This window comes from Carcharhinus amblyrhynchos, chromosome 3, assembly GCF_965287045.1.
Source record: "Carcharhinus amblyrhynchos chromosome 3, sCarAmb.v2.hapA, whole genome shotgun sequence".
Lineage (NCBI taxonomy): Eukaryota > Metazoa > Chordata > Chondrichthyes > Carcharhiniformes > Carcharhinidae > Carcharhinus > Carcharhinus amblyrhynchos.
Window position 1 is genome coordinate 71671582 of NC_137326.1, and position 15574 is coordinate 71687155.

A 15574-nucleotide genomic window follows, 5' to 3' on the forward strand; every position below is an offset into this window, starting at 1 on the left:
GTAGGAGGCTTTTGCCCAGCACATTGTTTTACCACGTGGGGTTTGTGTGAAGGGAGTTCCCCCACATTTGTTCTTAGTAAGTGACAGCATTTATTGTCCAGTCATAGCTATCCATAAGGGACTGTCTATAACTGAGGGGTTTGCTAAAGTCATTGCAGAGTGCATAAAAAATTGACTGCATTGCATGTAATTGGAACTAAATGTAAACCAGTTAAAAAGGAAGCTGTCTGCAACATTGAGTCTTTGCTTTGTCTTGTCCAGAAAATAATTGGATCATTTAAATCTCAAGGGAGTGAGAGAAACAGAGAAACGGAGCTCTGAATCAACTGAACACTTGAGCCAGCAATTTAATCATGTCCTGATTATTTCAGGAATTAACCAGACAAAGACCCTCAATGGAACTGTAACATTTGCCATGTCAGCTTGAGTTTCTCTGTAGGCAACCAGAGCATAAAGCAGAATGATTCAGAAAGCTTATTACAATATTTAAATATGTGTTCCTACATTGAATGTAGAAGCTTTTTGTGAAATTGGCCTATTCTGACTCACCACAATATAAACTCACGTCACAACCCATGGCACAAACTGTCAGCAAGGACCTCTTGAAGCTGTCAGTTGAGCATGCTCTTCAAGCTTATGACCTACACAGGTATTCATTTAATATTTCTGCCATACTCTCATAGTGTTTCACAGTTCGTCTTTAAGCATCTTTCAGTTGCTGAGTAAAGTCTATCACACTTAATGCAGGCTATTTCTATATAAGCCATAAACGCAGAGAAGGAGGTCATTGGGCCCATTGAGTCCATTACTGCTTTAACTGTTCATGGAAAAATAAAACAAAAGTAAAAGTAAAGTTTATTTATTAGTCACAAGTAAGGCTTACATTAACACTGTGATGAAGTTACTGTGAAATTGGGCTTATTTTGGTTGACGTAAAAATTTATTTATGACTTTTTCATCTTTCAATGGAACCAATCAGCTACCTTCCCTTCTTTTTACCGCCGTCCATTCTTCTGATTTTGGCTTTCAGATGTTTTAACCTGTCCATAAAACCATGTCATTTATATTCGGAGAGAGTTATGTCCCCACACAGAAGGGTTGACGAATTGATTTGTGGGCAAGATATAAGGTGTGGGCAAGTTTGATTGGGGTAGCAGTGACAGTACGACGTATAGAATGTTTGACAAGGAGAAGAAGCAGGAGTGAGATGTGTTGTAATGGTTGTAGGAGAATGTATATAGAAGTATGGATGGAAGTGTTGTGAGCTTCTGTACCAGTGGTGCAAGTGTAGGGCGGCTAATTGAAGTGAGGATGATAAGATTACTGAACATTTGATATTGTGGACAAGTCCCGGGAGCAAAATTGGCCATCTCAGTGAGTAATTCCCATTGAATTGTCGTGTGAAGGGCTTCTTGTGCTGCACGACCCCACCCCCTGAAACTCTTGGGGATGCAGGATATCTGTCCTTCTGTCTGCTGCTGTCTAATGACTGCATGTAATTCTGTGCCTTGGCAAAGAGAGCATCCATTGACAGATGCTCTCTTTGCCAAGGCACAGAATTACATGCAGTCATTAGAGATCAAGCTAGCCATGCAGCTCAAGCACTAGGATTTGCTTCTTGTGAGTGGAAGGTTGAGTGATGCCACAGAGGTCCCCAGTGGAGCCCAATAAGGAGCCACTTGTGTAGCAGTTAGAACTGTGGTAACTTTGGTAGCCATTGGCAATAGATGCCCTTCCACTCCCCAAGCATCAACACTTGGAGAATGTGACAGATATGTCCCACCAGATCCCTGAATATGTGGAGGTATCAATGATGCTGATTCCCGCTTATTTGAAGGAATGACAGGCATTTTCTGTACACCTTCAGTTATGCGAGCTGCCTACACTCAGTGGATCTGTGAGCTTCATCCTCTGGCTCTGTGAGTGCGGAGGTGCCTTGCTGTCCCTTGCTGATAAGGGTGGTGTGCTTTCTTTTGACATGCTTGATACTGGCATATCACTCTACTCTGCCATTCTTCCTGTTCGCACCCGATGTTAAAGACTTTGCCAAATGATAAACACATGCAAATACATTTGTACAGATTAGAAATGGGAATTGGTTCCAAAGTAAATAATTTTTAAAAAAATGTACAAAACATTCCTTGACTGGAGGTGTAGGTTATTGAGCATTGTGGCAGTTATGATCTGAATTTCCAGTAAGACAACCTTCAGTAGACAAATGGTTGGATTTGAAGATTTCTGTAGTTTGGTGGAAAAGCTTCCCTGCTTCCATATCAGCTGTGCTCTTTACTGACTGACTTAGATTACTTCAGCAATCAGAGAAAGTGATAGAGGTATAGCTGAAAATCACATTTGCGGGGGACCATAGTTACTTGCTGGCATTTTGCTTCTCTGTCACACATGTTCCAACATCCCAGTACTAGTTCTTACACAAATATACAGAAACACTTCGGGGAGCTTTTCAGTTAGCTTTTTTCTTGGTTTATATATGTTCCTGGAAGGCCAAATCCAAAAGTTCATTTGGGTATTATTCACAAATATTTCTTGATGACATCATATCCTTCAGCCATTATGTCCCATTGCCTCCACCAGAGATGGCAACAAGCTTCTGGATGCTTTAGATATATCTTTGTCTGGAAACAATGTGACTCCATTGTCTCTCAGAATGTCACTCCTCGCTCCCCTGCATCTTCCCCAGCAATTCAGTCTGTGACTGATGTAACATCCTCACCCACCTTTGGTTTGTATATCAATTTTTTTAAACTCACAAGTCTTATTTAAAGTTCAATATTTCCAGACATAAGTTGATATTTTTCGTTCATTATTAAGACACCCTCCAGTTCATGTAATTTCACCCCATGCCTTACCATTGATCTGGAATGTAGAACCTTAGTTCTGAAACCACCCTGAAATCATTGCATTATTGCCTGCAGAGCCTGGCACAGATTCGGGAGAGCTGTGAGCAATGGGCAACATGAGGGAGGTGACTACACCATGAAGTCACAAGAAAGTGCAATTTGCCAGGTGCCTGTCCCTTCTATCCAATCGTGAATGATGCCAATCTAACTAGATGCTGGCATGGCCTTTTGATCCAGCACAGTGGTGTGTTTCTGGTGAGCAACTTCATAATGAGCATTTGAACATTCATGATGTTCAAATATATTCACTTACTGTTCCTGACATGATGCATTGGGAAATGCATGCCAACATTGAAGTCTGGAGTGGGCAATCGCCACCCTGTTTTCACGATGTGCAAGTTTAGATTTTGCACTCACATAAAATCCCACCCCCCCGCCACGTACACCTTCTACTAGCATGATTGGAAAATTCTACTCCAACCCCCTTCTCTTTAACCATCAAACATTTGAGCTGTTTGTAATGAGAAGGCTTGGCAGCAAAAAGAACAAGAAGGCATCTTGTTTGTGAGATTCTACGATTCTATGGTGGTAGTGCTTGGACTTGAGTATTGACATACAAGTTGTCTAATGGAGGGCCATGGAGTTAATGGTCTCACAGTAATACAGCACAAAAGGAGGTCATTCAGTTTATCATGTACTAGAAAGGACTATCCAATTAGACTCATTTCCCACATTTTCTTATGTTGCTGAAAAATATCTCTTTTCAAATGTATTTGCAACTTCCTTTCAGAAGGGATTATCAATTCTGCTTGTGTCATCCTTTCAAGCAGTGCATTCCTGATTATAAAAACTCGCTGTGTAAAGATATTCTCTCAGCTTCCCTCTGGTTCTTATTCCAATTATCTTAAATCAATGTCCTCTGGCTCCTGAACTTCCTGTCAGTGGAAACAATTTCTTCTCATTTACCCATTCAAAATCCTTAGTAATTTTAAACACTTCAATCGACTCCCCCCTTAACATTCACTTCTCCAAAGGGAACAATCATGGCTAGTCTTTCTTGAGGGCCTCCTACCACATTTCTCCAAAGACGATTTACCCAAGTCCTCAAATCAGTTTTTACAGTATTCTGATGGGAACCATCCAGAAATCAAATGTTTCATTCAGATCCAAAGTTTAAATTGTTCCAAGTATTCATTACTATAAAATGAAGCTGCCAGGTATGTGTGCCAGCAGTTGGACTCCCATTGGCAAAGACATGTCCCTGGATACGACAAGGGGCTGCTTTTTGTCCCATTACTCAACTTGACAAACCATTGTGGGGCCTAGCTAAAATCGTTTAAAAGCTTAGAAGAGCTAAAACATTTCATACAATCCCATTGTTCAATGAACAATGGCTATGTTTAAATTTGCAAAAGGAATTGGGTTGATCCGGGTTTCATTGAGTTTAATCCAGTCTAATCCAAATGTAACCTTCATTAAATCACCAGCTGATGCTGTGGCACAACTCTACAGGGATTACAGTTAGCTCCCGAACAATGAGTTCTTGTGCTGTTTCCATGAGCGAGATCCAGGTTGAGGCTCTGTGGGAATAACCTCCTCACTGCTTAACAAAATAAATCTGTACTGAATAGGGAATTGTGGGAATACAAGAGTCAATGTGGTTACGAGCTCCGAGTCTTATGGACTAGGTTTGGCCCAAACTTTCGAAAAGGCTCGCTGTAGGAAATATTGTAGAGCTACATTTACAGAATACACTACAGGGACATATTAAAGAAGTACGTTTACAGAAAACATTACAGGAAAATATTATAAAAATTCATTAATAGGATAGAATATCAGGGAATGTTAGAGTTACATTTAAAGGGTACACTATCGGGGTATCTCTGCCAGAAACTTTTTGATGAAGGGAAAAGGGATCAGGGAAGTAATGCGCAGAAGGGATATAGAGCTGGAAAAAGTTGTGGAGACAGGATTTATGGAGGCTATGGAGGGATTCAAAGACAAAGATAAGGATTTTCAATTTAAAGTATTGCGGGATTGGGAACCAGTGCAGATCTCAAAATAGAGGGGTAATGGGCTGGTGTGCTAGATGGAAGCAAAGATGATCATTGTTACAGTGATGGAAATGAGAGCCAGTAAAGCTTCTGAAGCTTAGCTCCTTGTTGAACAGAACGTCAAGCCTATAAACAACTGGAGACAGTGGCCAGAGAGGAAATGGCATTAGCAGCAAATGAGCACTTTACATTGGAAGCTAAAGGTGATGGTTTTGGCTTGGAAGTAAGCAAACTTGTTCAAGGTTGGAGTTTGGACATGCAGGCTCACAGCGCAGAGGCAATTTGAGGATGGAGAGAAGTGGTTGGGTTAGAACTGGGTATCATTAAAGTATGTGTAAAAGTTAACTTTGTATGGGCAGCTGATTTCACTAAGGGTTAAGATACAGATCAGGAAGAGGCTAAGGATAGACCTTTGGGTGACTCTGGCACTGATGGTGTGGAGATACAAAGAAAAACCATTTCTGGAGATGCCTTCTCTATTTCTCTAACTCTGCAGCATGAAGAAGACAAGATTTGAATGTGAAGAATGGTGAATTAGAAGAAGCTGATGACTAAGGATGTGAAATTGACAAGTCACTCAGTTTTTGAGAACTAATTCCTACAATGGATGCATCCTGCAATGTGTAACTTTTTTTGCCAAAGCAGTCCCACGCATTGTGGCTCTACGAACATCCCTCGTATTTCCTCTGATAAAACTGAATTGACATCTTTTAGACGTCATTTCTTAGCACATCTCTGGACATCAATATACTTTGTCTAATTTGCTCCCTGGTAAATTGTCTTCAGACACTCAATAGGGCCACCTCATTCCAGCTGCATGCAAATCCAGTTTGCAGAGAAAAATGTACTTCTGCTCATTTAGAGCCTCTCTCTTTTGCATCTTACCTTAACGGCAAGACGCCAAAGGCATTGAGATTAAATGGGACAGATTCTACCCACGCAATTCTAATTGCAGTCCATTCTTTCTGCAGCAACAGCTCTCAAGGTATCAAAATGGTCTCCCCTTTAACAGTCCAGCTGCCTGTTGAAGAGTTTAAGAGTTGCTGCCTGGCTGAATGTTACTCCTCCCCGCCAATAATACTCCTGACCTGATACCCTGCACATACTTCGGTTCACTTTGCATAATTCAGTGAGGTCAGCTCACCTGATGGCAAGAGTGGTGTATTTGCATCATGGTCAAGCATAGCCCCAGTCTTGTTGGTCCCATGAACTTGATGCTTATTGATTATAGGACACTGATCTATGTGAGTTGACCAAGACAGAACAGGATTCTGTGTAAAGCACTTGGGCTGGTTTTGTGATTGTGTTGGTGGCAGACAGCCTTTACCCTGCTCAGGATCAAAAGTCCCAAACCTCCCTTTGATTCAGTAGTTCTAACATTACTGTTTCAGGTACTTCCTACATCAACCTTTCTTACTGTGGTAATTATTGGTGACTAGTATTTAATCAGAGGCAGATTTCTGCTTTAGAACCGTACACACTCAAAAGTGTCTGAAACCTAGATTGCCTAGGATGTTTACAGGCAGCAGATTCTCAAGACCATCAGTGAAAGCTGGATTGAATCACATCTCAGCAGTAAGAAGGCCAGATCTAATCCTCTGCCAGAGTAGGAGAGTTTCAGAATACTTATGCTGAAGTCCTTTGAAGGGTTAAGTCTGCTGCAATATTTAGCCAAATTAATGTAATGCTTGGATCCAAGCTGTGTTTGGACAGATGACTCTAGATAAACTCAGACCTGCTCCAAGCAAGATCTGATCTAAACACAGAATACTGACAGGGCAAACCACTTCCCATTGCATAGAATTTGTACTCCAAGAATAACAGTTAAAACACACAAACTACTGATCCAAGCAAAGAATGTTCCGGATTATCTAGCGCTGAATAGCCAAAATGTTGAACACAGGCAATTCCCCAGGCACATGTCATTCAGACACAGCAGCACAGTTACAAGGCTAATCACGCTCATAATAATAATTGAGTGCGTTTCAGTTTTCCTGTTACTTGTACGAGCTGAATGAATGAATGTTTAAGAGGCCTGAACACGTGGATTGGCTAATTGTCTATTTTTATCATCAATTTGTAGAAAATTTGGTCTAATGTTTCTTGGCAATCAAACTGTGTTTTAGTGAAAGTTTGATAATCGAAGATTTTCATACAAAAAATGTACACATAACCAATTTAAATTTCAACTTTGACCATTGGACAATGGACTGGGAAAAGTAAAGAAAGTCTTGCATTTCTTAAGCTCTTTTCACAACTCCAGATGTCCCATAGTGTTTCCCAACCAACGAAGTATTTTTTGAAGTTCTGTCCCTGGTGCAATGCAGGAAATACCAATTTGCACACAGCAAGATCCCATAGAACAGGCAAGGTGATAACAACCAGGTAATCTGTGATAAAAACTAAATGCTGGAAAATCACAGCAGGCCTGACAGCATCTGAGGAGAGCAAATAGAGCAAATTAGCTCTACTCTCTCTCCACAGATGCTGTCACACCTGCTGAGATGTTTCAACATTTTCTGTTTTTGTTTCAGATTCCAGCATCTGCCATATTTTGTTTTTATTCCTTCAGATAATCTGTGATGTTGGTTGAGGGTTAAGTATTGGTTAGAACACTGGGGAGAAAGGCCCAGCTCTTCTTCAATGTAACGCCATGGAATCTTTTATGTTCCCTGTTCCTGATGGAGTTTGGGAGATTGACTTTGAGGGGGCAAATCCAGGTCAAACAAGATATTAATATTTCATTGTTGACTGAAAACCTAGGGTGATTTACCTACTTGCCATTTCCAGCAAGAAATCTCACCAACTGGGAACATGTATTGGAAACATTCCACATCTGATCTGATCATTAACTTAAAGGGTTGGCTGATCTTGCACCCCAAAAACATCTGGAACATACTGAGACTCCTCAGAAGGAGTGCAAAATTTGGATGTTACTCCTATGATACCTTGCGAAGTAGTGTCTGTCCAGCCAGGCTGTTCGGGCTGCAAGACGTAGAAACATAGAAAATAGGTGCAGGAGTAGGCAATTTGGCCTTCAAGCCTGCATCACTATTCAATATGATCGTGGTTGATCATGCACTTTCACTATCCCACTCTTGCCGTCTCTCCATTCCCTTGGTCCCATTTGCCACAAGAGCAATGCTCAGGTCCTCCTTGAACATATCTAATGAACTGGCTCCAACAGCTTTCTGTGGTATTGAATTCCACTGGTTTCTGATGGAAGAAGTTCTTCCTCATCACAATCTGAATGGCTTACCTCTTACTTTTAGACTGTGACCCCTATTTCTGCACTCTCCCAACATCGGAAACATTCTTCCCGCATCCAGCCTGTCCAGTCCCATTAGAATTTTATATATTTCTATGAGACCCCTCTCATTCTTCTAAATTCCAGTAAGTAGAAGCTTAGTTGATCCAGTCTCTCTTCACATGTCAGTTCTGCCATTCCAGGAATCAGTCTAGTGAACATTCGTTGGACTCCTTCAATAGCAAGAATATCCTTTCTCAGACTAGGAGACTAAAACTGCACACAATATTCAAGGTGTAGGCTCAATAAGGCCCTGTATAACTGCAGCAAGAGATCTTTACTCCTATACTCAAATCCTCTTGCTATGAAGTCCAGCATGTCCTCACCACCTGTTGTACCTGCATGTCAACCTTCTTCGACTGTTCCACCATGATACCCAGGTCACGTTGCACTTCCCTTTCCCTAAACTATCACCATTTAGATAATTATCCTCCTTCCTATTTTTGCCACCAAAGTAGATAATCCACATTATGTTGCATTTGCCAAGTATTTGCCCACTCAGCCAGCCTGTCCAAGTCGGCCTGTAACCTCTTAGCATCCTCTCACAGCACACACTACCACCCAGCTAAGTGTCATCTGCAAATTTGGAGATATTCAATCATCCAAATCATTAATGTATATTGTGAATATCTGGGGTACCAGCGGTGGTCACTTCCTGCCACTCTGAAAAGGACCCATTTATTCCCACTCACATCTTCCTGTCTGCCAACTAGTTTTCTATCCACATCAATACATTACCACCAATACCATGAGCTTTAATTTTACTCACTAACCTCTTGTGTGGGAACTTGTCAAAAGCTTTTTGAAAGTCCAGAACATCCCTTATCCACTCTGCTGGTCACATCCTCAAAAAATTCCACAAGAATTTATCAAGCATAATTTCCCTTTAGTGGATCCATGCTGACTTGGACTGATCCTGTCGCTGCTTTCCAAATACTCAGTTATGTGAGAAGCAAGTCTCACATATTCCAAAAGGACTGCACCTTACATAGTGATCTTGTTCTAGAATTCCCTCCCTTTTTTCATTGTGAAAATCTTTCTCCTGCTGCAGTAGTTTCATAGGCACCGATAATCTTTCTACTCCGTAAAATAATTTGACTTTAATATTCACTGTTTGAATGTGTAGTCTCATCACCAAAAGTGACTAGAGGTGAATTTCATGTGTTGCCTCTTTTAGGTCCTTCAGTACAAGAAGCGATGCGGTGAGCTGGAACAGCAGATCCTCGAGAAGACCTCTGAGTCAGAACAGCAGAAAGTGTTAGTGAGTATGAGCCACTAATATTTCATGTATAGAATTCTGCCTTGGAAAAGGTCTCATTCTTCATACTAAGTTTCAAGAGAATGTCTAACAGTTGGTGACCTGCAAGACTATACTTGCTCCTCTATCTGTATACTTTTTGCCAGGAGAGACATCAACTCTTAGTGGCTGGGTTGTATCAACAGTGTGGCCTTTTCATGTGACAGGATAGAGAGACTGAAAGAACGAGCAGCAGAGAAACATTATGGGTGGTATGTTGGAGAGAAAGAGTGAGCTAAACAAAGTACAGAAGAGAGAAAGGCAGAAAGAGTGAGATAAAGCGAGGGGACCAAAAGTGCAAGAAGGACTGAACGCATATGAGGAGGAAGGAAGAAAGACAAAGACAGTTCTTCACTAATAAAAAGTGCATTGTGTCTTTTTTTTACTGACCATTTTCTGGGTGAAGAGACCACTCTTTGGGCGAAGGTAAAATCATAAAAATGTAATTACTTATACACCATAATAGATAATATTGCAAATCAGTAGGTTTTTTCCAGCTCTGTGGCTGCCTGAAACAGTGAAAGTAAACACTTCACAATCATAACCACTGCGAGCAGGATGCGCTGAGGAACTCTTAACCACTCAGCCATCGCAGCTGTGCAAGTTTGTGCCCGGTTTTGAATTGGTGACCTTTTGCATGCTAGGTGAACGTGATCACCACTACACTACAGAAGCAGTTAAAAGATAGTAAATCTCTCCAACTGCTTCACAGAGAGTAAATGGATAACAAGTTTATTAGAGTTCTTTGAAGATGTAGCAGGCAGGGTGGACAAAAGCAAAGCAGTAGATGTAGTATATTTTGAACCATTGAATCATAGATTCCCCACAGTGCAGGAAGAGTCCATTCAACCCATCAAATCTGCACTGACCCTTCAAAAGAGCACTCTACCGAGGCCCATTCTCCCAGCCTATCCCCACAACCCTACACATATACCATAGCTAACTCATTGTCCAATGTGCAAGAAACATCAAAGAGTCAGGATAAATGAGTCTTTGAAGGTTGGCAGCTGTGACTAGTGAAATGCTGCAGAGGTCAGTGCTGGGCCTCACCTATTTATGATCTTCATGCATGACTTGGGATCGACTGTACTGTAGCTAAGTTTGCTCATGAAACAAAGATCGGTAGGAAAGCAAGTTGTGAGATGGACACCAAGAGTCTGCAAACTCTGGTTACGTTAAGCAGGTGGGCAAAAATGTGGCAAATTGAAATAGTGGGCAGAATTTTACAAGATTTTTTTCTGATTGTCCAGCTAATGTGAAAACAGGAGAGATCCTCATCTGTTTTTCAGGTGAGTTTTCATGCTGAATCTTATGCACCCAGTCTTTGAAAAAGTGAGGTAGACCATTTCTAGCCATTCGAGGCAGTGGGTGGGGCTCAATTCACTAGCCAGCCAGCAGCTCAGATCAGAACCACAAACTGCGCTTGTGCAGAAAAAAGATTTAAAAAAGCAGCTCTCCTGGCAGAAACCGTCCCAGGCCTGATACAGCCTCTCCTCATGGATATCAGGAACCACTCTACACCACCAACATTACTGATGCGTCACCCCCCTCCCACCTCCCTCCAGATTCTCTTGCATAAGGCCTCCTCATCACTCCCCCCAGTCTCGATGGCTGAATAACATGACCCTTTCTCTCCCCTGCTCCTGATCATCACAGAGGCACAAATCCACCCCCCCTCCTCAGCACACCTGCAAGTGTTGATTTGACTTCCCCTCCATGTAACAAGGCAAACTACGTTAAACTCGCTGGAAGGCTCTAACGGATTCACCCAAACTAACTGCAGCTGATCTGCCCTAGCAAGAGAAAGCTCTATAAAAACGCTCAAGGATGTACAGACTGGCAGGCGTTGCAGAAAGAAATGGCTCCCAGGAAAGCAGCTCTCCATTTTTTAGATGTTTATCTGGCTAGGTTGCTGCAGTTAATGGAGGCAAGGCAGTACGTTCTGTTCTCTCCCCAGCATGACGCCGTCCCAGGGGCAGGGATGGAAGTGCAGCCTGGGAGGCAGTGGCGGCATGTGTTAGTGCCAAGGCACTGGTCTTAAACAGGAGAACCAGGAAGCAGTGCTGCAAAAAACTGACCTGATCTGGGCAGCAAAGGTCAGTGTTTAACCTCATATCGCATCTTCCCCCTAAATGACCTCAGATCCCCCGGATTCCAGCACCCTACATGCTTCCAGCCCCGACCCGCAAGCACCTCCCCCCCCTCCCCCAAGAGTATCTCAACCTTTGCCCTCTGAAACCTTGCAGAACTCATTCCATCAGATCTTACATGGCTTCTTCTCTCCCCACAGGAGAAGAATGCCCATAATCGCTGGGAGAGGGTGAAGACAGAGGCTGGTGTGCCCAAGATTCGAGACCTTACCGCCTTTGAGAAGTGGGCATTGGAGCTTGCAGGAGAGGAGGGGATGAGGAACATTAGTGACAGCATGGTCGGGCTGGAGCATAGAACCTACCAATCTTTCACTGGTTGGAGATAGCTCAATAAGATGCATGCAGCCCAGGTTCCTCTCCCTCCCTTGCACTTAATCTTGTGTTCTGTGTTGCAAAAAGGCACCCCAAGGCACCTGGCCATCTGACATCGCGGCCCCCCCACCGCTGCTCCCATCCATCTTGCCCCTGACAAGAAGCCGATGAAGGGATACTGAGGTCGGCACCAGTTTTGCATCAGCTTCCACCTCACAACTCACCATTCCAGAGACTCTCACATCAGTGGGTCAAGTTAATGGCAAGGCATTTGGGTCACTCTCTAATGTGTTTGAGACATCTGCTGATGTACATCGGGTGGAGGAAGGAACGTTCAAAGCCTTTGGCAAGTGGAGTCTGCTAGAGACAAGGAACTCAGCTAGCCCCAGGTTACATGCTGGACCTCTGTGAACACTTCTCCCTCAGCTGCTGGAGATACAGCAACAGAGCCAGAGAATGCATGAGGGGCTTTCAGCAACATTGGACTGACTGCAAGGCTGTAGGGAGGTATCCCAAAGCTTTCAGGTGGACCAGTTATTGCCTGTCTTTCATGGTTCCCAGGCCAACACTGCAAAGGTGCTGTCCACAGTGGAAAACCCTGGGGCAGGAAACCCCCACCAACAGTGGCATGATCCAAACAATGTCTGAATCACAGAAGATCACGGCCGAGTCACAGCAGGCCACAGCTGAGGGCTTCAACTGTTTTTTTGAGACTCTGAGGCCCAATGCTGAGATGCCCAAGAGCTTGCAGGAGATCCAGCAGGGCAGAGCTGAGACACAGCGGGCTATGACTACAGCTTTTGAGAATGTGGCCCAGTCACTGATGGTCATGGCTGATAGGATGCAAACCTTACAGGAGACCTAGCGGGACAGTGCTGAGACACAGCAGGCTATGGCAGCAGCCTTTGAGGACGTGGCCCAATCATGTTCTCAAAGAGGGTCATGGCTGAGGGGCTGCAGAGCATGGCCCAGTCTCTGGGAGCACTTGCTGCTGTCATTGACAGGTGGCCCCTGACTCAGAGGGCCACCGCAGAGGGTTTGGCCACCTTGGCAAGAACGCAGGTGGCTCTCCAGGACTGGCAGGGCCAGGTGCTGGAGCATCTGGAGTTCACTGCAGAAGCACCACCATTCCAGGGAGTGACCCAGGGGCCCACAGGAACCCCAAGGGAGGAAGGACAGCTCAAGCCCATGGCGGGACCTTCCATGAGAGTGTCACTGTGGCTACACCTTCAGACTCCCCTGTTTCTGACACTGAGACATCTTGGGGGCAGCGGGATGAAGAGGGTGTCATGGATACACCCTTGACACCTGGAAGCTGGCCACGGCCCTCAAGGTCCAGCCCTCCAGAGGATAATCACCAAGGGCATTACAGGCCACAGGATGTGGTAGGCAGCTGGCCAGCTCTACGTCCGATGTACATCCTAGGGAGACATTGAGATTTAGTGGTAGGCCACGTAAAGGTAAGAAGTTGTCGTAGTGGCACTAGAATGGCACGGGTGAAGGACAATGCTAGTTCAATAGAATACTTAGGCACTTTAAAGTCTCATGTTCACTTGTTATATGAGCACTTATTTTGAAGGCACTTTTATTGTCACCAATAAATGTTATTTCACCCCACATCTATGACTAATTTGTCTTTGATTAACCTCTAACAGGAATGTACTTACCCCAAGGGTTGCCAGAGGGATCCTGCACATTAATGTTAGTGGGGGAGGCCCCCCAGTGCATTGCTACTGAGAAAATCAAGGGCTCAAATAATTCACTGGGTACAGAGGTTGGCACGCATTGACATCTTCTTACAGCATCTACCATGGCATCTCCAGAACCCATGAAAGATTTCCTCTCACTACCCCCCACCTGCTATGGGGTCCTGCATGGGGGTTTAGTGCTCCTTTACCCACCACCCAGACATGGGCCCAGGTGCCAGCGTGCATGCGGAGCTCAGGCAGCAGTCAGTTTGCACCAGTGTATCATCACAATGGTGCGTAGCGAGTCATCATCACCCTCCTGCTTGCCACAGAAACTCGATAGCACAGTGTACCCAGGCCCACCACTCTGGTGTTACAATGTTGCAGGAAATTGTTGGAGCCAGCTGGGAATTAAACCTACGTCTGGCAACACAGGTCTCTAGTGACCAGAGCATGTGATAATCAGAGCCTCCCTTGCTCCCTTGCATGCCTGAGTCTTGCTGCCGCCAGCCCTCCAGCGCCAGGGTGCTGTTGCTGTGAAGCTGTCATTCATTTGCCGGGGTATCTGGTGCAGACATCATGATGTTCACTGATGGTCACACACTAATTGCACATTTATTGAATGGAAGCCTTTTCTGTTCATGAATTTTCCTGAATTCTTCACCAGGGCCTTGAAAGCGACATGGGTGCAGTCTATAATCCCCTGCACATTTGGAATCCCTGCATTGGCCTCGAACCCTGCAGCATTTGCTTCCTGCTGGGCCTGGTCCAAGTCAAATTTAATATACTGGCCAGCCCAGCATACAGAACATCTGTGATCTCCTTAACACACTTGTGGACGGATGATTGGGAAATGCCACAAAGATCTCCACTGGTGGTTTGGAAGGACCTATTGGGGTAAAAGTTTAAGGTGGCCATCACTTTCCCAGCCACTGTGAGTGGGTGTCCTCTGTCCCCCTGACCCCCGAGGTACCAGGTCCTCAACAAATGGCACAGGTGTCGCACTGTCTCCTTTTGGAGCCAGAGTCTTTAGCGGCATGTTCAACAATTCCTCAAAGGACACTCACGTGCGGACTACTGGGGTCTCTGCTCTCTCGTCCTCCTGCTCCTCATCTCCCTCCCCCCTTGGGGTGAATGGTGGCCAGGCCCTGCCTCCAATGGCCATCTCCTTCTTCTCCTGTGAGTGCTAAGGCCTGGGCCTCTTTTGCCTGTAATTCATCCTCCTGCTCCTCCACCTCAGCTCCAGCAGCAACCAAAAGAACAGCAAGGCTAATTGATTGCACTGCAAAAGCCATCTCGTCAATCTGAAGGTAGGGGGGGGTGCAGCGATTGGGATTTGGTGAAGGGTAGAGACAGATGGAGAGGTTAAGCAACTCTGCTCGCCTCCAGCCCAGCAACACACACTCCTCATAACCCCCACAGCCTCCCAGCAATGTGTATTCCCCATACACCCCAGCAACACACACCCCCCATACCTTCCCACAGCTCCCCAGCAACACACACTCCCTGTACACCCCCAGCAACACAAACTCCCCATACTCACCACAGCCCCCCAGCAACACACACTCCCCATACCTCCCCCAGAGCTCCTCAGCAACGCATACACTCCCCATACTCCCCTCCACTCATATCCTCCCCCCCCCCCACCCCCCAACAACAACACACACACACCCAGAATCTCTCAAAAGGTTGTTAGCCTTTGGAATTCTCTTCCCAGAAGTTGAGTTATTAAATTAGAGAGGAAATTCCATAAAATAAGCTTGAGGAGGCTAAAGACTAATGGTGGAATTGCAGGTGAAGGGATGTTCAGGAGGCCAGAGGATATAAAGCTGGAGATAATTGCAGAAATAAAGTAAGGGGAAATTGTAACAAAAAGGTGCTTGAATTCATGAGTGCTGGTAGAAAGCA

General features: G+C 44.6%; 1 protein-coding gene across 1 annotated transcript in view; it reads left to right on the forward strand.

Moving 5' to 3' along the window:
• Positions 1 to 15574, forward strand: part of crocc2 (ciliary rootlet coiled-coil, rootletin family member 2) — a 271300-nt gene that overhangs the window by 87965 nt on the left and 167761 nt on the right. Inside the window, exon 5 of the mRNA XM_080185255.1 lies at positions 9397 to 9474. Within this exon, the coding sequence (XP_080041381.1) occupies positions 9397 to 9474 (78 nt within the window). The remainder of the gene's footprint in view (positions 1 to 9396; positions 9475 to 15574) is intronic.